The following is a 23,892-nucleotide window of genomic DNA, read 5'->3' as shown; positions in this document are numbered from 1 at the left end:
CACTGTACTGTATCAAACCAAACAACAACAACAAAAACAGGTTTTTGTAGAACTTGTTAAAAATACCCCCAACCCCTTTTCTTTCCCTTCTATCATTTTGTCATCTAACTTCAAAAAATAAATCAGCTAATATGTTTAATTTCTAAAATAAGTCATCATTCTGAATATCTTTTCAATTTAAAAACCTCTAAATGAAAAATAAGATTTATCCAATTTATAATGTTCCCATTAATATCCTTACTATTTTTACTGTTATTAAAAATACATTTGCCAGCAATTATTTATTGGCTATCATTGCAATAACAGCAACTTAATAAATGAGACTGAAAGACATAACTTTAAAAATAAACAAACTTTTTTTTTTTTTGGTAAGCAATTCTTTTATAATAGGCACCTCAAAAACTATCGTAGATGTAAAAAATTTAAAAATTGTTTTGTTTATACAATTATATATTGATATTTCTGTATACACTATACATATGTGTGTATACTCACACATATAAAATACATGTATTCATTTGATTTGATATGAGCACAAACTGGGTTTTTTACAGAAAGGCTTTTTAAAACTCATAATGGTGGAAAAAACCTTTAAACATTAAACAATTTTAATACAAGTTTCTGTACAATGTAAGCAGTTTTATTTATACATAGAAAATGTAATAGGAGTAGTATTTAAAAGTACAGAACTCCTTGGTATTTCATGGCAAGTAAATCTGGAAAAATAACAACATTCCATCCACAAATATTGTCAAGCAATAAATATGTATTTATATAAATAATTTAAATCTGTATCAAGATTAGAAAAAAAATCACAATCTGAATTTTATTCTTTAGTCTACACCTAATCCATTATCTTTGTATCTTGATGATTAATTTTTTTGTTTTATTTTGAAACCAAAGGATAACCATCATGGTCTCTAAACATTACAGGAAAATTAAAGTGGTAAAAAACTTTCTCATCCAAATTTTTACATTAAAATAAAAAGTTGGTCCAAAATTTTAAAAAAATTTGTTAGTCATATTACAAAGAAATGACCACCTAGGACAATATTTTTTATGCCAGGAAAAACCTGAAAGAGTAAAATACAGATGAAAATTTATCCATAAGCCTAAAATTGCAGACACATTAAAAAAAGGTTATTTTTTAAAGTTAGTTCTTACTGACAGCTCTGTCAGATATGATGATGATAATTTTTCTGAAATACATCTGTGTCAGCTTTCTGAGTCTTGCAATAAAGGCAGTGCTCTTCTTGTCCAGTTGACTGACCCTCTATTCTTGGAACATTGCATAGACATAACTGAATGAGCAGTTTAGGAAGCAGCTATAAAACCAGTGATACAGGTATTTCCTGAAGAGCAGAAAGGTCTCATGTTCATGGAACAATATTAAGATGAGGAAGATGATAATGAAGGAGCCTAAAAAGAAATATAAGGTTGTAAAATCATTTTGTTATATAAATTATTAAGAATGTTTGTAGCTCATATCTATAAACAACATAACATTTTCATAAAGTAAGTTTGAAAAAAATCAGCAAATCTCAATAGTTTGCTAAGTAAGATGTTCTTCTTGTCTATACTAGACTCTGTTTCCCATGACTCTTACACCGTTATCTCCAACATTTTTTATACTTCATCACTTAAGTCAAAAACTTTTGGGCGAAATCGGAGCGGTCAGAAGCTCTTAAGGCTGTAGCATAACCGAACTTACCAGAGTACAGCCGCCAGGGTGCTTTGTTGTTTTACGGATTCTGAGGTTTGAAAATGGTGAAGTATGTTATGAATAAAAGTGGATTAATTTCCATTTAAACGAAAATGGCCAATTTTTTAGGAGGAGAAGTACTGAATCTTTATAAAAATCTGCTGTACCTTGGATGGGACTATTTTAAAAGGCGTTTGAAGGATGTTTTCCTTAAAAACAAAGATGTGGGGCTGGGGATGTAGCTCAAGCGGTAGCGCGCTCGCCTGGCATGCGTGAGGCCCAGGTTCGATCCTCAGCACCACATACAAACAGAGATGTTGTGTCTGCCAAATACTAAAAAATAATATTAAAAAAATTCTCTCTCTCACTCTCTCTCTTAAAAAAAACAAAAACAAAAACAAAAGATGTGAAGGATCCAGAGAAGATCAAAGAACTTACGGAAGGAGGCGAATTTGTCATGAAAGAGCTAGAAGTCTTAGAAGTCTTATACTTCCTTAGGAAATACAGAGCTACGAAACAATGCCATTATTCAGATATCAACAAAACTAAGTGATCATTACTACTACAAATCAGCTGAAAAATCAGTACCAACTGTTTTGTGTATACCAAATATTCTAAGCTAGAATGGCAAAATACACATGTGTAAAAAAATACCTGAACTGTCCTGCTGAACCAAAACTAGTAAGTTTCAACCGGATAACTAAGAGCTATATCCACAATCCTTTATGCTCAATTTTTATTAAAATAATAAATTTATTTATTAAAATAATTTAGCAATACTATCAATTATAAATTAATAAGAACCCAGTAAGAAATTGTTTTCTAACTTAATAGGTTTTAGTCTGTTACTTTTAGCCAACTTCTTCCTTGTACTGACAAGAGAATGCCATTTAATGAGCAAAATAATTTATCTTTTAAATTTTTTTTCCAGTTGTAGATGGACACAATATCTTTATTTTTATTTATTTATTTTTATGTGGTACTGAGGATCAAACTCAGGGCCTCATGCATGCAAGGCAAGCTACGACCCTAGTCAGCAAAATAATTTCTTAACACATTTATTCTCCTTACTTTTGGAGTACTTTTATTTTTGACCCAATTTGGTAACCTAAAGCACATATTAAAGGATGTTTTTTAAAAAAATAACTCCCAGTAATGATCTAAATGCAGTTCTAGAAATAAAGATATGAAGATTACTTCTGACCTTGACTTTGAAATAGCCTCCCAGTGATTGGCTTTATATAACTATTATTTCCATTAATAACTTTGCTGTTGACTCCCTTGGGCCTTAAAATATTTGTTGTGAATCAATTATCTTCTTTCACAAATAAAATAATAACCTTATTCTTAAAACACTTTTGGAATTTTATTAATTTGACAAATTTTTAAAAATACTTAAACTCTAGCCTTTTTACTACTAAAACAAAAGTTGATTTCAAAGTAACTGAAAAATTTCTTTAAATTCTCCTAATAACTGACTTATGATTATTCCTCATAAATTTATATTCCATGTAAGTTCTTTTCTTCCTCAAATAAGGTCATTAAATAAGAACCATTAGGAACTGATTTTAAATTCAGAGCAAAAGGCCATAGGACAGTATTAACAACTCATGAATTATTTTCTGTATTTTTATTTATAAAAAGCCATTGAAAGCCAGAAATAAATGGTATAGCAAAGAAGTAGTCTTCCAAATTCAAAACTCTGCAACTGACTATAAATATTATTACATGGGTATCATATATTGGACTATTTAGTCAATGTTCATCAGATATTCACGTAAGGTCAATACTTACAGGGATGATTACCTTTTAAATAAATAATTAGCTTGGAAAACAAGTGTATTTTATTTTTTAAAAAATTTACATTTTAGTTGAACACAATATCTTTAATTTAATTTTATTTTTTATTTCTGTGTGGTGCTGAGGACCGAACCCAGCGCCCCGCGCATGTCAGGCAAGCGCATTACCACTTGAACCACATCCCCAGCCCGACATTTTATTAAGTAGGGAAAAATGTCAATTTCAAATTCATAAATTACTTTGAAGTATGAAGGAGAAGAATATTTTTCTTTATAACATATCTGTAAGATTAATGTATTATTAATTTCTATTCACTAAGTAACACAAAACAAATACTACTGCTTCACAAACCAGCTGTGTTGAATTCACTTACTAATGTAAATTGGTCATAGACTTGCATTAGATCCTCCATTTTGTACTGTTCTAGCACCACAAAATTTTCCAAATTTCCACTTGTTTTTCGCGCACAATCTTGGCAATGTACTATGTAGGTCCTCTGAGAATTGCTTTCATTAGTGACAAAAAGCAGATTAAAAACTTCCACCTATTTTTGTACAAGAGAAAAAAAGCAATAAATAGAGAAATCTGAATTTTAGCAAAATTTTTTTACTCATTGGTATCACCATGAAATAGTATTTTTACATGAAACTGTAGGCATTGATTTGGGTTAAATTCAAGTGCTTAAAAATCATACTTGTATGTGTGAGATGCTATTTTGTACAACATCCAAAGGTAATGTTACATATTTAGAGCCTAAGAACATTAACTCAAAGTTTGATAAAGAGCAACCTCTTTTTATTTTATCTCAAATGATCAGGTTGCAATTAAATAAAAATGGTCATTATTTACCTTGTAATATTTTTATAACAGTTTACCCTCATGTTTTTCTTCTCTCGTAGCCTGAACTCTAAAGGAGGACTGTATTTTATTCATATTTTGATCTCTAGAGCATTTCACTAACACTGTGATACTGGGAATTGGAAATAGGAGCACTCAATCACTAAACCACATCCCCCCGCCCCAGCCTTTTTTGTATTCTAGAGACATGGTCTTGCTGAGTTGCTGGTGCCTCACTTTTGCTGAGGCTGGATTTGAACTCATGATTCTCCTGCTCAGCATTCTGAGCTGCTAAGATTAAAGGTATGCACCACTGATACAACTGTGTTAATAAGAGCTAAAATAACACAAAACTTGAGTAATTATAATCACTGTCTTTCAAGAATAGGAAAACTAGGTAAGTAACAAACTGTTCAAACTGTGTTCAAGCAAGTACAAAAAATGTGTATTTGTGAGCATATATATAAGAAGATAATAATTCATCTTTTAGATAAAGATTGATGAACTACAAAGGCTCAATCAGGATAACGGATATTTATGGTACATAATAGCTATTTCTATTTTCAATATTGGAAAGAGATCTGTTCAATTTCAGAAGCAAAGCACTAACCAGAATTTATTTGATCTCATAATAAAATTCCGGAATTTAAAAGGTTTTTCATTATTATCTATAAGCTGTAACAATAGTCTAGCGGCCTGAGTTAAAAATTTGGTATCTCCGGTTTGTCACTGTTCTCCACTTCATTAACTGTCTTGTTATTATACTTGTTACATACTTTTCAACCTCTCCTTTTTCTTTTGCATTTTTAGGGCTACCTTATAGTCTAGTCTCTTCATTACAAAACATATCTTAAGAACATTCCAACCATCTCCCAATGGATCATTTTGGTTTCTATCTAAATACTCTCCAATTTTCAATCACTTCTCTCTTTGAAATGTGTATCTTGGTCTTTTGTTCAAAAAGCTTACAGTGAGTTTTAATTTTTCAGAATAAATAATAAATGCTTTTCAATGAATCATGATGATCTGTGAGATACATTCAGCCTACCCTTAAAACACTTTTAAGAATTTATAGTCTATTTTTTAGGTCCAGTGGATTGACTGCTCAACTTTACTAAAAACCCTAGTATTTCTTCCATTCCCAGAGTGTTTTCAAAGCCTAATGGATGTTCTATAAACCTCCAACCTTAGCCATTTTTGACAGTTGGAAGTTAGCAAATCTTCAAAGAGATTTAATTTTTAATAAGTCTGTATGGTCATAACATGCCAAAGTTAGAAGAAAATGACTTTCCTCACTGTTTAATAATTTGTATATATTTCAGTTTCATATTCATTGTATCTGTGTCACAATTATTGTATAAATGTTTATAATCTGTCACCTACAAGTAAAATGTAAGATCCTTAAAAGTACCCACCACACATTTGTTTCTATACATCTTTCAACAGAAAATGAACAAATACAAATTAAATATCCCTTACAGATATTAGAAATTTGAGATTTTGGAATATTTGCATATACCTAAAGATACCTTCGGCCCAAGTCTAAATGCAAAATTCATTTATATCTTAGATACTCACTACACATATAGACAAAAAGCAATTCTACACACTATTTTTACTGTGCCCATGTTTTTACTAAAGCCCTTAATGTTAAGTATGGGATTTTCCACATGTGACATCATGTCAATATTCATAAAATTTAAAATTTGGATCATTTCAGATTTTGGATTAGGGCTATCCACTTAATATATGGACTTAATACTATCTTCCAGGAATAAATATGGCTTGTTGACATCTATACTCTTACTATGCATTCTTTGTACTTTAAAATCTGAGATGATTATTATCTGCTAAGCATCTATTACATGAATGTGTTTGTAGGAGATTTCCAAGTTAATACATGTATCACTGAAATGTTTTACCTTCAGATAAGAATTTATCAGGGTAGCCATAATAGCTGGTTCCAGTAAAAATCATTACAAAAAGGTATAGGCAAATTTGTAAATAAGAAAAAGAGAAGAGTGGGGAGGTGATGAAAGGGGAAAGGAGGAACAGAACTTAGAAAAGCCAAAACAAAACAACAAAAATAAGAACAATTTACTTACCTCACAGATGCTACAGTAATGAGCTGGTTCATTTTTTGTCCGCCCATGCCATAAAATCTCTTTTCCTGCTGCAACAAGAGCTTCTCTCAATGACTGACATTGCTTTAGAATTTTCAGAAGACAATACCTAACATGGAGAAAAGTTGTGAGAGCAATATTATATTAAAAAATAATATGCCAATTAAATTATATAAACTAATATACAAAATAAGTCTATTATCAAACAAATGAGAATAATTCAATTATGGCAGAGAACAATGATTAAAAGAAAAGATTTTGGGTAAAGATTAATTAAACATTATGTTTAAGACTTAATGCTTTGGCTAATTTTATTCACAGGTAAGAATTTTTGACTGTATCAAATAGCTTAAAAAATACTAAAAAAAAAAGGTAGTATTGATGTTTCCTCAAATTTTTAGTTTTGTGTATTTTAGTATAACAAGAATTCAATATAAAAAAACCTAAACCCCCCAATTAAGTACTCAAATGTCAGGATGGAAACAGACACTGGATTGGATACAACCTGGGGTGATTCTTCTTTTTTTTTTTTTTTTTTTTAGTATTTATTTTTTAGTTTTAGATGGACACAATATCTTCATTTTTTATTTTTATGTGATGGTGAGGATCGAACCCAGTGCCCTGCGCATGCCAGGCAAGCGCACTACCGCTTGAGCCACATCCCTAGCCCTTTAGGCTGATTCTTTACTGACTCTTCCTGAGAACAGTGTGTTTATCACCATAATCTTTTTTTTTTTAAGTTGTTGATAGACCTTTTATGTTCTTTATTTATGCATGCAGTGCTGAGAATCAAACCCAGTGCTTCACACATGCTAGGCAAGTGCTCTACCACTGAGCCACAACCCTAGCCCTGTCACCAGAATCTTATTAGATGATAAGCAAATTAAAGAAGCAAGAGATGTCCTGCCTTCTCCATGTGGAAAAAGTAACCCTATACGTAGTAAAAACTATGTGAACAATAAACTTTCCGCCACCTGTTAACCCAGAATTGTGTTCACTTGGAGTAATATAGGGCTGCATTTATGCTTAAGCATATGCTCTGTTCACTAAATTACAGTCCCAGTAAAAAATTTTTATTTTTATTCTTCAAAATAAGTATGAGAGTAATATTTCAAAAGAAATTGAGATAATTACTTCACTGTAGTTTTGATTTGTATTTCTCTGATAGTGATTTTTTCCATATATTTATTTCAGATATTGGTCATCTGTATGTCTTCTTTTGAGAAATATGAATTTAGATATATGGCCCATTCTTCAATGAAGTCATCTAATTTTGCTATAAAATGTTTTTAGGTTCATTGTCCAAAAATATCTTGCCTATTCTAATGTCTTAAAGCATTTCCTTGTTTCTGCTAGTAGTATGATAGCACCCAGTCTCACATTTGAGATTTGAGTCTTTAATCCACTTTGAGTTGTTTTTTTGTAACCGGTTAAGAGACCGGGGTCCAATGTCATTCTTTTCCATGTGGATATCCAATTTTCTCAGCAACATTTATTGAAAAGACAGTCTTTTTACTGATGAATATTCTTATTAGCACCTTTGTTGAAAATCATTTGGCTATAAGTTGGAATTATTTTGGGGCACTCAATTCATGTACTGAGAGAACAATCTTGTCTTGTAGCTATTAAAAAAAAAAAAAAAGATAACAAATTTTGGTGAGAATGTGGAGAAAGAGAACCCTTGGTAGGAAAGTGATCAACTAAAGCCATTATGAAAAACAATATGGAGGTTTTCTAAAAATCAATTGAAAATTTAAAACAGAACTATTGTAGGAACCAACAATCCATCACCCAGATAAATCCAAAGGAAATAAAATCAATCTGTTAAGGAGATATCTGTACTCCAAGGTTTACTATGGCACTACTCACAAAAGCCAAGAAAGGGAAATAACCTATTCATCAACTGATGACTGGATGAGGAAAATGTGGTTGATATACACACAATGGAATATTACTATTCAGCTATAAAAAAGAATGAAATCCTGTCATTGTGGCAACAAGGATAGAACTATACATTCTTTTGTTAAGTGAGATAAGCCAGGTAGATAAAGACAAAGATCACATGATCTCACTTGTGTTGGAATATTAAAAAGTCGATTTCATCATAGTAGAACAGTGGTTATCAGAGGCTGAGCAGAGTAAAAAGGAGGTAGGGAAGGGGAAAAAAAAGTAGATTAATACATAGCAAGTTACAATTAGGAGCAAAAAGTTCTGGTATGTCACAGTTGGTGACTATATTTAACAATACTCACACAAATACTATAAGAAAGGACTTTGAAAGTTTTCACAATAAATAAATAATGTTTGAGAAGACAGTATATTTAACCTGATTTAAACAAGCAATGTACACACTGATTCATCACATAGTGATACATAAAAACAAAAATTGAATATATCAGAAGAATACTGAGTAAATTTAATGTAAAAAATAAATACTAAAAAAAGTCTGGAATAGCTGCTGCTTCTTAATCATTAGAATCAATCATGATTAACATGAACTTAAGAAACTGCATTATCTTGTGGAAGGATATAAGATCCCTGAGAATACAAGGGGATAGAGCTTGATTATTTATGTACCTTATAAATAGATCAGTAAGGATGTACTTCTTGCTTGTCTGCTAAAGTGAAAGTATGGTGAAAAAGCAATGTTTAGTACTGCCTGCACAATAAATACCAAATGATGATTTTTCTCAAGCATCTGGTACTACAACTGCAACTGGAGTCACCATTTAGTCAAGTTTACAACCAACTGTGGCCATCCTCCAAGATACACCTGTCTTTTGCAAAGTGTGCAATCACCAACACCCGGCATCTTCAAATCCTAAATGGTAGCATCTCTGCAAATCCTTCAGGAATGCAATATTGATTTTTTGCTATTTTTTTTTTCATAGGTAGAGGGAGTTCTAGGCAATTGCATTTTACCTTCCTGTACAAAATCATCTTCCCAGTACAGTTGAAGACCAAAAGGAGGAAAGTAGGTCTATTTCACTCATATATTCAGTATAAATTCAGTGTCCCAGTAAGTCCACCTTGATATGGAACTGAACTATACTATATTGGTCTTATGGTCTCCATGATCCTCTCTCTGACTAGTAAACCAAAATATTCTTTTTGTCTCCTAGAATTCAGAGACGGTGCCTAATAATGCCAAGGTATGAATATTTCTTTTTTTCTAATGCTAAGTCTGTAAGCCTCGATGGTAGAGACAGGGAGAAAAAAATTAACAGTATAAATACTTGGCAATACAGTAAGAGTACATCCTTATATTGGTCCAGTATTGGTGCAAGTCAAAAAATTGATTGCACTGATAATGCTATTTTTGAGTTGAGATACAGTTTGTGGGCTGGGGTTGTAGCTCAGCGGTAGATTACTGACCTAGCATGTGTGAGGCCCTGGGTTTGATCCTCAGCACCACATAAAAATAAATAAATAAAATAAAGGCATTGTATCCATAATTTAAGTACAAAAAAAAAAAAAAGTTGTGTTCACTTGAAATAGTGCTCTTCCACTTAAACACACAAACAACAAAAAAAAGAGATTTGGCAGAGGTTCTATATATTTCGTTTTTCGAAACACCATGATCAGCTGGTGAATTACATAGGTCTCTGTAGTTATAATAATCCTATGCTCTTCTTACTTTTGATGATTAAGTGCCTCCACTTGACCCATTTCCCCAGCATCCTATTTACCCCATTCTGTTTAGTTTCACAGTTCAGGATCTAAAGAAAGAAATAATCACTGAATTTTTCCATGATGTTGGGAATCTTCTCTCAATTTTATTACTCATGCTAACATTCTAATCTCCCCCAAGTAGTTAATTTTTTTCCCTCTAAAGTACACTATGGTGAATCTGGAATTTCAGGTTACTTACTGTGGGGCATATTTCAATCAATAAACTAAACAAACTAGGAACTCTGACAAGTCCAAGATTGAGAAGCCAACATATCATGAGAGGATCTTGCAAAATCCCATGGCAAAGTAGGAATAAATGCATGTAAATGTAAGAGAGGGCTAAACTTACTTTGAAAACTGGATCTATTGCTCCACCACACATTCTCTGCCATGATGTTCAGTAATACCTCAGGCCCAAAATTATGGAGTTAAGTCACCATGAACTGAAACTGCTGATATTATGGCCCAAAATAAACTATTCCTCTTGTGAATTGATATATGTCAGGTATTTTGTCATAGTAACAGACAACTGACTTATACAATAACTCCTGAGATAATAAAACCACTCTCACGTTCACCTCTTAAAGGTCCTACTTTGCAATTCTGTTGCATGGGGATTAAGTTCCCAACACATATATTTTGAGACACATTAAAGGAAGAGGAAATTGAGATGTTTCACAGATAATAATCATTTTTTGCTCAATTCTTCTGATTTAAATGTTAATCTCAATTTAAAAAGTGCTTTTACTGAAACGTCTAGTGCTTATCTAGGTTTTGCTGCCTTGACAATGTGACTCAAAATTAACTGTTATATATCATCAATAAGACGTAACAAATAGGATCATATGATATTTCACAACAGAAATACTAAGTATATACAAAGGTTAACAATTAATGGGAGAAAAAGAAATTTCTTAAGTTGAGAGACTTCCAATAGTAGATGTAACTAAATCAAATAAAACAATCAAATGAAGGGCTATAAACACTTCTATTAAGAAACAGTTTACAAAACAATAACCTAATTCTACACCTAGAAAGTAGAGAAATAGCAAATTAAACTAAATCTGTCATAAGGAAAGAAATAAACATTAAATTTAAGACTGAGGGAAATAAAAAACAAAAACATTGACATAGTTTTGGGCAGAATAATTAACAAAGTGGGAGTTTCAAATTATTAAAATTGGAAATGAAAGTAGAAACACTGTTATATAATTTTTGAAATAAAAAGGATTACAACAGAATATTAAGAACAGAACATTAATATACCCATTAATCAGATAATCCAGATGAAGTAAATTCCTAGAAATTGTAGTACAAACTACCAAAACTGACTTAAGTTTCAAATCAAGGCGTATCAAATAAAATACTGCATAACTAATCATGCACTTACCTACAACAAATATCAACATAACATTAGAAGACTTTAACAACGTTATCAAAGACAGTACATGAATGCAAGAGGGGTTAATTAATTTCCCAAGTACCAGAAATAAATGACTTCACTAATGCATCTTACTAAACAAATTGGTTATTTCCAAACTCAATCTATGAAGGTGAAATTATTATATCAAAGCAACTAAAAGTATCACACAGAAATTGCAGACCAATATTCTTTATAAATATGCAAAGAGCCTCAAAAAATCTGACTCCTACAATCTGACTCCTGTAACACATTAGAAGAAATATACATTGTGAATGCTTGTCCTAAGAATTCAAAGGTATTTCAAAATGTAAAAACAAACCAATGTAATTATGTTATGAAGGAAAAATAAACTTGACATCATTTCAATCAATGCTGAGCAAAAATCTGACAAATGCTGTCTAAATTGATGCAAAAGGGAAGTTCCTAAAAAACAAAACAAAAAGACATATATGAAAATCCACACTTCATATCACACTAAAACTTTTAGCTGCAAGATGAGGAGTAAATTGAGGATGGTACTTTGACCACTTTTTTTCTTTATCATTAATGAAGTTAGGACTAACCACAGCATGTAACCAAGAGAAAGAAATTAAAAGCATCCAAATTAGAAAGAGATTAAAAAGTTATCACTTCACAGATGACTAATCTTATTTTTTAAAAATCCCCAAGAACATAGATTCTATATATATTGAAGTTATATATATTGAAGTTGCAAGCTGGGCATGCCTGTAATCCCAACATCTCAGAAGCCTAAGGGAGGAGGATTGGGGGTTCAAAGCCATCCTCAGCAACTCATCGAAATCCTGTCTCAAGTAAAATATTTAAAAAAGGGCTGGGAATGTGGCCTCAGTAGTTAAGCAACTTTGAATTCAATCTCTAGTACCCTCTCCCCCTGCAAAAAAACACAACTGCAGAACACATATCATAATGGAAAATTCAATTGTATTCTACATATTAAAAAAAACAAGTGTGGAGGCTGTGGCTCAGTGGTACAGCACTTGCCTGGCATGTGTGAGGCACTGGGTTCAATTCTCAGCCCAGCATGTAAGTAAATGAATAAAATAAAAAGGTTATCAACATCTAAAAAAATATTTGAAAAACCCGGTGATTCTCAGCACATTGACTATTTTGACTAAAATAATGATTTTTTAAATTCAGTAGTTATAAAACTTGTATTAAAACATGTCCAGAGCCTGGGGAGATAGCTCAGTTGGTAAAGTACTTGCCTTGCATGCATAAAGCCCTGGGTTTAATCTCTAGTATCATCAAACAAACAAAAAAATAACATCCAGGATCTTTATTGTTTATTGTTATTATCTTCCACATGTAATATGAATTGAACAGTACACTTATGAACAAACTGCACTTTGAAGAAATTGAGATAGCAAGAAAAAAATTTAAAAATTCCTAGAATCTAATGAAAATGGAAGCAACATATCAGATTATGTGGGATACAACAAAAGCAGTACTAAAGAAGGCCTTTACAACAATGATTGTCTGTATTACAATAGAGATATCAAATAAATAGCATAAGGCAATTCAAACCCATGGAAAAAGAACAAACAAACCACCAAATTAGTGGAAGGAAACAAATGATAAAGATTGCAGCAAGCAAGGCAGATGGAAGGCCCGGCCCTTGCTTGGCTCAGACGGAAGGCCCGGCCTGTAGCGCTCGGTCTGCAAGATGCAGACGGAAGGCACGCAGAACAGAGGCTTTGCTTGCAGGTCACCAGACCAAGCTCTGGACACAGCACAAGGTAACCCCAACTCCCCCATCTCACCAAACACCCTATGCGGGTAACAGACAGAATCCATCATGGAAAACCTTACTCGCCATCTATCGGTGGGTGTGGCTACCAGCATGGTTCTGCGGCTGATCAGAGACAACAGTCACACAGAGCTGGAAAGAAACGTGAGTAATATGAAAAGACAAGAAAAGAAAGGACCACAAACAATGCTGGACAAGTTAACATTAGAAGAGGAATGTCAGATAAAGATTTCACTATATACATGGTTCAGATGACATGAGTCTTAATGAAGATATTAGACAGCAAATGCAGACAATGAAAATTCACTTTGACAATGAATTACATAAACAAATACAAGAAGCAAAAGATCAACTTTACAGGGAGATAGAGGTTATTAAAACAACAACAACAACAACAGCAACAACAACAACAAAAAAACCCAGAAATCCTGGAAATGAAGGAAATTATAAATCAAATTAAAAACTCAAATGAGAGCATCATCAGTAGAGTAGACCAATTAGAGGTCAGAACATCAGACAACGAAGACAAAATATATCATCTTGAAAAGAGCCTAAACAACTCAGAAAAGCTGATAAGAAACCATGAACAGTACATCCAAGAAATCTGGGATACCATAAAAAGACTAATTTAAGGGTTGTTGGGATAGAGGAAGGTATAGAGGTCCAAATCAAAGGAATGAGCAATCTGTCCAATGAAATAATTTTAGAAAACTTTCCAGACATGAGAATGAAAAAATGAAATAATGAAGACATGAAGAATGAGACGGAAATCCATTTCCTAGAAGCCTACAAGACGCCGAATGTACAAAACCCCAAGAGACCCATGCCAAGATACATTATAATGAAAATGTCCAACATACAGAACAAGGAGAAAATTGTAAAAGCTACAAGAGAAAGGAAGCAGATTACATTTAGGGGTAAACCAATTAGGTTAATGGATGATTTTTCATCATAGACACTGAAAGCTAGAAGATCCAGGAACAACGTATTTCGAATGCTGAAAGATAATGGGTTTCAACCAAGAATCTTGTATCCAGCAAAATTAAGCTTCAGGTTTGACAATGAAATAAAAAACCTCCCACATAAACAAAAGTAAAAAGAATTTGCAGCTAGAAAACTGGCTCTGCAAAGCATCTTGGGCAAAACATTACATGAAGAGGAAATGAAAAACAACAATGAAAACCAACAGTGGAAGATACTACAGTAAGGAGAAAAACTAATCAAAGAGGAAAAACAAAAAAGTTAAATAACAAAAATAAACAAACATGGCTGGAAGTATAAACCATATCTCAATACTAACCCTAAATGTTAATGGCATAAACTCACCAATCAAAAGTCATAGGTAGCAGACTGGATTAAAAAAACAGATCCAACAATATGCTGCCTACAGGAGACTCATCTGATAGGAAAAGAGTTTGTGTATACAGACTGAGGATGAAAGGTTGGGAAAAATCATACCACTCACATGGACCTTGGAAGCAAGCAGGGGTGTCCATACTCATATCAAATAAAATAGACTTCAAGCCAAAGTTAATCATAAGGGATAAAGAAGGACATTACATACTGCTAAAGGGAACCATTCATCAACAAGACTTAACAATCATTAATATATATGCCCCAAACAATGGTGCAGCTATGTTCATCAAGCAAACTCTTCTCAAGTTCAAGAGACAAATGGACCACAACACAATAATCATAAGAGATTTTAACACACCTCTCTCACCACTGGGCAGATCTTCCCAACAAAAATTGAATTAAGAAACTATAGACCTCAATAACACAATAACTTAGATTTAATCAAATGGATATACTTTTTTCTCAGCAGCTCATGGATCCTTCTCGAAAAAAGACCATATATTATGCCATAGGGCAACTCTTAGCAGATATAAAGGAATAGAGATATTACCATTCATTTTATCTAATCATAATGGAATGAGATTGGAAATCAACGATAAAATAAGGAAAAAAATTCCTACATCACTTGGAGAATGAATAATATGCTACTGAATGAATAATGGTTACAGAAGACATCAAAGAGGAAATTAAAAAATTCTTAGAGATAAATGAAAACACAAGCACAAATATCAAAATCTATGGGACACTATGAAAGCAGTATTAAGAGGAAAATTCATTGCATGGACTTCATTCCTCAAAAAAAGAAAAAGCCAACAAATAAATGATCTCACACTACATCTCAAAACCCTAGAAAAAGAAGAGCATATGTGCAGCAAATGCAGTAGAAGGCAAGAAATAACCAAAATCAGAGCTGAAATCAATTAAATCAAAATAAAAGAAACTGAAAAAACTGACAAAACTAAAAGTTGGTTCTTTGAAAAAATAAATAAGATTGACAGACCCTTAGCCAGGATAACAAAGAGAAAAGAGAGAACCCAAATTACTAGCATACGGGATGAAAAAGGCAATATTACAACAGACATCTACAGTAATACAGAAGATAATTATAAATTATTTTGAAACCTTATACTCCAATAAAATAGAAGATAGTGAAGTCATAGATAAATTCCTTAAGTCATATGATCTGCCCAGATTGAGTCAGGAAGATATACACAAACTTAAACAGATCAATATCATGTAAGAATTAGAAGAAGCAATCAAAAGATTATCAACCAAGGAAACCCCAGGACCAGATGGATATACTGCAGAGTTTTACAAGACTTTTAAAGAAAAATTAATACCAATACTCTTCAAACTATTTCAGGAAATAGAAAAAGAGAGAAAACTTCCAAATTCATTCTGTGAGGCCAATATCACCCTGATTCCAAAACCAGTCAAAGACACTTCAAAGAAAGAAAATTTCAGACCAATATCTCTAAGAGAATATAGATGCAAAAATCCTCAATAAAATTCTGGCAAATTGGATACAAAAACATATCAAAAAGATCATACACTATGATCAAGGGGGTTATGTAATTCACCACTTGAGATAAGAACCATACGATCATCTCACTAGACGCAGAAAAAACATTTGACAAAATACAGCATCCCTTTACATTTAAAACATTAGGAAAAACTAGGGATAACAAGAATTTACCTAAACATTGTAAAAGCTATCTATGCTAAGCCTGAGGCCAGCATTATTCTACCAGAAAAAATCTGAAGGCATTCCCTCTAAAATCTGGAACAAGACAGGGATGCCCTACTCTTACCACTTCTATTCAACACAGTTCTTGAAACAGTAGCCAGAGCCATTAGAGAGATGAAAGAAATTAAAGGCATAAATATAAGCAAGAAAAGAAGAACTTAAAACTAGCACTGTTTGCTGATGATATGATCATATACCCTGCAGATCCAAAAAGTTCTACCAAGAAACTTCTATAACTAGTAATTGAATTCAGCAAAGTGGCAGGATATAAAATCAATACCCCTAAATCAAAGGCATTCCTGTGTATCAGTGACAAATTCTCTGAAATGGAAATGAGGAAAACTACCCCATTCAAAATATCCTCAAAAAAAAAAAGAAAAAATACTTGGGAATCAACAAAAGAGGTGAAAGATCTATACAATGAAAACTATAGAACCCTGAAGAGAGAAACAGAAGAAGACCTTAGAAGATGGAAAAATATACCTTGCTCATGGATAGGCAGAATTAATATTATTAAAATGGCCATATAACCAAAAGCACTCTACAAATTCAATGAGATTCCGATCAAAATCCCAAGGGCATTCCTCACAGAAATAGCAAAAGCAATTATGAAATTCATCTGGAAAAATAAGAGACCCAGAATAGCTAAAGCAATTCTAAGCAGGAAGAGTGAAACAGGTGATATTGCTATACCAGATCCTAAACTATATTACAGAGCAGTAGTAACAAAAACAGCATGGTACTGGCACCAAAACAGGCTGGTAGACCAATGATACAGAATAAAGGACAAAGAGACCAACCACAAAATTACAACTACCTTATATTAGACAAAGGTGCTAAAAACATGCAATGGAGAAAGGATAGCATCTTCAACAAATGGTGCTGGGAGAACTAGGAATCCACATGCAACACAATGAATCTGAATCCCCATCCCTCACCATGCACAAAAGTAGTAAATTCAAATTGGATAAAATCTAGGAATCAAACCAGAGACTCTGCGTCTAATAGAAGAAAAAGTAGGCCATCTCCATCACATGTGGTTAGGCCCCAAGTTCCTTAATAAGACACCTATAGCACAAGAATTAAAACCAAGAATCAACAAATGGGATGAATTCAAACTAAAAAGATTTTTCTCAGAAAGAGAAATAATAATATGTGAAGCGAATAGGGAGCCTACATTCTGGGAACAAATTTTTACCCTTCACACATCATAGAGCTCTAATCTCTAGGATATACAAAGAATTCAAAAAATTAAACAAGGAAAAAACAAATAACCAAATCAACAAATGGGCCAAGGACCTGAATAGACACTTCTCAGAAGAGGATATACAATCAAACAACAAATTCATGAAAAAATGCTTACTATTGCTAGCAATCAGAGAAATGCAAATTAAAACTACTCTAAGATATCATCTCACTCCAGTAAGAATGGCAGCCATTATGAAGTCAAACAACAATAAGTGCTGTCGAGGATGAGGGGGGAAAGGTGCACTCATATATTGCTGGTAGAACTGCAAACTGGTGCAGTCAATTTGGAAAGCAGTGTGGAGATTCCTTGGAAAATGGGAATGAAACCAGCAAATGACCCAGCTATTCCTCTTCTTGGAGTATACACTAAAGACCTAAAAATGGTATACTACAGGGACACAGCCACACCAATGTTTATAGCAGCACAATTCACAATAGCTAGACTGTGGAGCCAACCTAGATGTCCTTCAATGGATGAATGGATTAAAAAATGTGGTCTTTATACATAATGGAATATTACTCAACACTAAAAAATAACAGGATCATCGCATTTGCAGGGAAATCCATGGCATTAGAATAGATTATACTAAGTGAAATTAGCCAATCCCAAAAAAACAAATGTCAAATGTTTTCTCTGATATAAGGGAGGTGACTCAAAATGGGGTAGGGAGGAAGAGCATGAGAAGAAAATTACCTTTAGATAGGGAAGAGAGGTTGGAGGGAAAGGGGGGGAGAATGGAAATTGCATGGAAGATGGAAGGAGACCCCCTTCTTTATACAGAATACAGGATGATGATGTGAGAGAAAAAAAAAATAAGAAGGGGTCACATTAGATTGGGAAGAGAGAAAGATGGGAGGGGAGGGGTGGAGAAGGGGGAATGGAAAGACAGCAGAATAAAACAGACATTATTATTGCTGTGGGTATATACATGACTGCATGACCAATGTGATTCTGCAATCTGTACACTCAGAAAAATGAGAAATTATACCCCATCTGATTCAAAAGTATGTCAAGATCATTGTACTGTTATGCGTAACCAATTAAAACAAATAAAAAAATGAAAAAAAAAAAAAGACTGCAGCAAAAGAAAAGAACAATTTAAAGCATCAATGAAACAAAGAGCTGCTTAAAACACACAGGCAGGCATCATAGTACCTGAATTAAAAATATAGTATAAAACCACCATTTTAACAAAAACTGTACTAAACTGGCATGAAAGTAGACCTGTAGATGCATGGAACATAATGAAAATCCAGAAATAAAACCTGCCTTGACAGCCATCTGATTCTAGGCAAAGGGATATCTTGATAGTCTCTTTCATAAATTGTGTTAAGAAAACTGGAGATATAACAACAGAAGATAAATTAGATCCTTATTTCCTAACCTATACAAAAGTTAACTCAAAATGGATCAAAGGCCTTAATGAAAGATTTGAAACTACAAGAAGAAAACAGGAGAAACATTTAGAGGTACAGGCATAGCAAATAATTTCCTGAATAAGAGTCTGACACCCAGTATATAATAGCAACAACTGATGATGGGATTATGTCAAATTAAAAATCATCTTCACAGTGACAGCAACAATTAACAGAGTGAATAGAGAGCTTCTAAACTGGGAGACACTCCTTGCCAGCTACTCCTTTTATAAGATGCTTGTCTAAAATATAAAAAGAACTTAATTATTTTAACACCAGAAGAACATGTAATCCAATAAAAGAATCGACAAATGATTTGAACACACTCAAAGAAAGAGGTGCAAATGACAAAAAACATATAAAAAAAGAAAGAAAGAAAAAAAAAAGAATTTAACATCTTTAAACACCAGAGAAATAAATGCAAATCAAAACTACACTGAGATTCCATCTTACCCCAATAAGAATGGCTATTATAAAGAAAAAAAAAAAAAAAAAAAAAAAGGCTGGTGATGTGGTTCAGTGATAAAGTGCTTGCCTGGCATGTATGAGGCCCTGGGTTCAAATCACCAAGCCCCCCCCCCAAAGAAAATAAATAAATAAATAAATAAATAAATAATACTGGCAAGCATGCAGGGGAAAAAAGTATTATAGGGAATGTAATTAGTATAGCCAATATGGAAAACACTACAGAGGTTTCTCAAAAACTATAGAACTACCTATGATCTACTTAAACCATTCCTTAACTATATATACCCCAAGGAATTAAAGTTGTATATAAGGTGGGAAGCTAATGTCTGCCAGAGCTAATAAATTCAGCAAAGTGCAAGTTACAAAATCAACAGCTTTCTTATATACCAACAATGATCTGCTGAGAAGGAAATCAGGAAAACAATCTCATTCACAATAGCTTGAAAAATCTCATTCACAATAGCTTTAAAAAAAAAAAAGTAGGAATAAATCTAAAATGGAGGAAAAAGACTTCTAAATAAAAACTACAGGACACTGAAGAAAGAAATTGAAGAAGCCCTCATAAGATGGAAACACCTTCAAAGTTCAAATAGGCAGAATTAATATTGTCAAAATGGCTATACCACCAAAAGCAATATATAGCCAATAATCCCCATCAAAATAAATGATATTCTTTATAGACTAGGAAAAATAATCCTAAATTTCATTCAAAAGAATGAAATCCCAGAATAATCAAAGCAATTCTAACCAAACTAAGAAAAAAAAAAAGTTAGGCTTCATGTTACCTGACTTCAAATTATACTAAAGAGTTATAATTATAAAAACTGCAAGGTACTGACATAAAAAGAGACACACAGAAGACACAGAGACAACCCACTTGGATACAATTATATGATCTTTCCTTTGATCTCCACCAAAGTGCCAAAAACCATGCCCTGGAGAAAAGACTGTCTTTTTTAGCAAATGGTGCTAGGACAACTAGTTATCTGTATGTAGAAGGAAAAGACCAGATACTTTTATCCTACCCTGAACAAAAATCAACTCAAAATGAATCAAAGACCTAGGAATTAGACAAGAACAAAGGAATTCCTTTAAGAAAGTGTAAGGCCACCACTCCAACATATAGGTTGAGGCAATGACTCTCAAAACTTAGGAATTTAAAGGAATGATGTCAAATGCTTCTGCAGAGCAAAGGGAACAACTAAGAATGTATAGAGAACTTACAGAATGGGAGAACATCTTTTTTAGCTACTGTTCTGACAGAAGATTAATACCCACCTTATATTAAGAATTCAAAAAAAATTAACAAAAAAAGCAAATGACCCAATTAATAAATGGACAAATGATCTAAACACTTCTCAAAAGTACAAATGGTCAATAGGTACACAAGGAAAAAAAATACCACATCATTAGCAATTAGGGAAATCCAAATCAAAATTACAGTGAGATTTCATCTCATTCCAGTCAGAATGGCAGTCATCAAGAATATAAGTAATAAGTGCTAGACAAAATAATCAAGAAAAAGAAACACTTTTACTCTATTAATGAAATCATAAATCAGTACAATTATAATGGACATCAGTTCCAGGGACTAGGCATGAAACCACCATGTGACCCAGCTATTCCACTCCTGGATATTTATCCTGAAGAATTAAAGTCATCTTACTGCAGTGATACTTGCAAATCTGTGTTTATAACAGCACAATTCATAATAGCCTACGTGTCCATCAATAAATTAATGGATAAAGAAAATGTAGTGTACATATGCAATGAAGTTTTATTTGGAAAATGTAGTGTACATATGCAATGAAGTTTTATTTGGCCATAAAGATAAAAGAAACTTTCAGGAAAATGGATGGACTTAGAGACTACTGTGTTAAATGAAATAAGCCAAACTCAGAAGGTCAAGGGTTCTATGTTTTTTCTCATGTGTGGAATCCAGAGAGAAAAAAGGAAGAGGTGATAAAGAAGGGAGTCTCATGAGTATCCAGGGAGATCAGTAATGCAAAGAAAAGGGAGCAGTGGGAGAGAAGAGATGGGGAAAAAGGGAAATACTGGGGAATGATATTGGCCAAAATATACAGTGTACATATAAAAATCTGCAAGAATGGATCCAACCATTATATAAGATTATAATGCACCAATAAAAATACAGAGAAATAAAAGATCATGTTCACAAATATAAATAATTTTTTGACAATTTAATAAAATAAAATGTAATTTAGAAGTCTCAACACCCAACCTAAAAAAATTTGTGAAAAGTACAAAATGATATAAATTCATATAAAAAAGTAGTTTCAATTTTTAAAAAAGTAATAAAGTGAGTTATAATGTAAACATCATTTTCCACTATTAAATTTGTGCCTTGTGCAAACAGAAATTCAAAATCATAGTTTTACTATTTTCTTCTAACACACTAATTTGTTATTAAACAATTATTATTTGACATATTTAGAGTGTCTAGACTCTGAAAAGGAAATAGTTTGATTCAAAATGTTGCCTTAGATTTGATTTATAGAGTAAAATATATTATTTTTACAAAGACAAATATATGCATGCGTGTGTATACACACACACACACACACACACACACACACATTCCTTCTCCCCCCAAAAGACACATTTGTCCACAGAATTTTGGAAAGGGGATTATGATAATAGCACTTGTGTGAACTCTTTTCTAAATATTTAGTAACCTGATGGAAAACAAAAATAAACTCTCCAGCTTGACTTGGTTTTAGCTGACTTAAAAAAAAAATCACTAATTTTGGAGGTCATGTAGCTTAGCAATATATTATTAGTCATCTACTATCTTTGCTCTAAATAATACCTCTCTGACACACATGCCAAGATGATAATGATTACTTAAGTTACTTTATTGGAACTTGAAGGCTGCTTTTGTTGAAACCACTAACTCTTCACTTGGGCCTGTCTACGTATCTGATGGGTAATCTTTTGAGGGTAGAAGGCCCAAAACTGCTCTCAGGCCATTGTTAATATTGTCATTTTCTGGACATGAACACTAACAAAATACATGCAGATCACTGGTTACTTCCGATTGCCTCATACCCTGCTTCTTCATCCCGTAAGTATCCCCACACCAGATTATCATAGAGTTTGATTTGAGATGTGGATCTTCCACCTCCATGCTTGTATGACTTACTAATGAAATATTTCTCTTTTACAAAGCTTGTTGCATCAGTGATTGGCATACTGTGCAGCTGGCAAATGGCCCTGATTCAGTTTCGTTCTCAGAAGATTGTTCAATCTTCCATGTGGCTTTCTAGTTATTCCTTATCAATCCTTTCATCAAAGTAAAGGTTGGTTTTACACACACACACACACACACACACACACACACGTGTGTGTATATATTGTTTTTCTTCTGATTACTTAATTTTTAAAATTTATTTTTATGTGGTACAAGGATTAAAGACAGTGCCTCACAATGTACTAGGCAAACACTCTACTACTGAACCACAAACCCAATCCCATCAGACTACTTTCTCAACCTCTCGAAGAACTGGTCATATTTCTTAAAAAACCAACTGTAAAAAATCTATTAAAATATATATATATATATATATATATATACACACACACACATAAACACACACACACACACACACATATAATATAATGTAGTTTCAAACATTTAGAGGGTGAAAGGTGACAAACAATAGAAACTTTGTATGTATATATTTTTTCCATTTCCACTCTTTCACACCAGCTGGTTTTTAATTTCTTCTAAATTGTCAAGAATTTGAATGTTGAGGTGGGTGCTGCGGCACACATGCCTGTAATCCCAGCTGCTCAGGAGGGTAAGGCAGGAAGATCACAAGTTCAAAGCCAATCTCAGCAAAAGCAAAATGTTAAACAACTCAGTGAGACCCTGACTCTAAATAAAATTCAAAATAGGGCTGGGGATGGGGCTCAGTGATCAAGTACCTGAGTTTAGTCCCTGGCATACACACACACACACACACACACACACACACACAATATTAATTAATTAATTAAAAATTTAAGTGTTGAAGTAATACATAACTGCTCTACTTAAATTATAAAAATCATGCTTTCATATCAAAGGAGGATTAAAATAGTAGATAAGTAGCAGCGAAATAATAGAAACATTTAAGCATATACCAAAAAAGTAGTAAAGAAATAATTATAGGTGAGATGAGATTTTGAAGCAACTCATATGCTTTACTTAAAAAATGTAAATTAATTCTAAAGAAAGCTTATATTGGAATATTTTATATTTTGAAACAATTGGCCATTCACGAGGTCAACAGAATAATTACCAAAAGTTACCAAAAATAATTACCAAAA

At 32.8% G+C, this 23,892-nt stretch overlaps 2 protein-coding genes across 3 annotated transcripts in view; one reads left to right on the top strand and one right to left on the bottom strand.

Annotated features, from left to right (window-relative positions):
* Positions 1 to 618: 618 nt before the first annotated feature.
* Positions 619 to 23,892, bottom strand: part of LOC143639791 (lysine-specific demethylase 6A-like) — a 207,952-nt gene continuing 184,678 nt past the window's right edge. For both annotated transcript variants that reach the window (XM_077107851.1, XM_077107852.1), the window contains 3 exons: positions 6,445 to 6,571; positions 3,876 to 4,046; positions 619 to 1,419 (listed from right to left, as the gene is read on the bottom strand). In XM_077107851.1, the coding sequence (XP_076963966.1) occupies positions 1,390 to 1,419; positions 3,876 to 4,046; positions 6,445 to 6,571 (328 nt within the window). In that variant the 3' untranslated portion in view covers positions 619 to 1,389. The remainder of the gene's footprint in view (positions 1,420 to 3,875; positions 4,047 to 6,444; positions 6,572 to 23,892) is intronic.
* Positions 1,816 to 2,255, top strand: LOC143639799 (electron transfer flavoprotein regulatory factor 1-like). Its single transcript, XM_077107860.1, has 2 exons — positions 1,816 to 1,920; positions 2,103 to 2,255. Exons 1-2 carry the CDS (start codon positions 1,816 to 1,818, stop codon positions 2,253 to 2,255), a joined length of 258 nt encoding a protein of 85 aa, XP_076963975.1.

The sequence above is a fragment of the Callospermophilus lateralis genome, chromosome Y, assembly GCF_048772815.1.
Source record: "Callospermophilus lateralis isolate mCalLat2 chromosome Y, mCalLat2.hap1, whole genome shotgun sequence".
Lineage (NCBI taxonomy): Eukaryota > Metazoa > Chordata > Mammalia > Rodentia > Sciuridae > Callospermophilus > Callospermophilus lateralis.
Note: the sequence above shows the minus strand (reverse complement) of the source record. Positions and strands in the feature narration are given on the sequence as shown.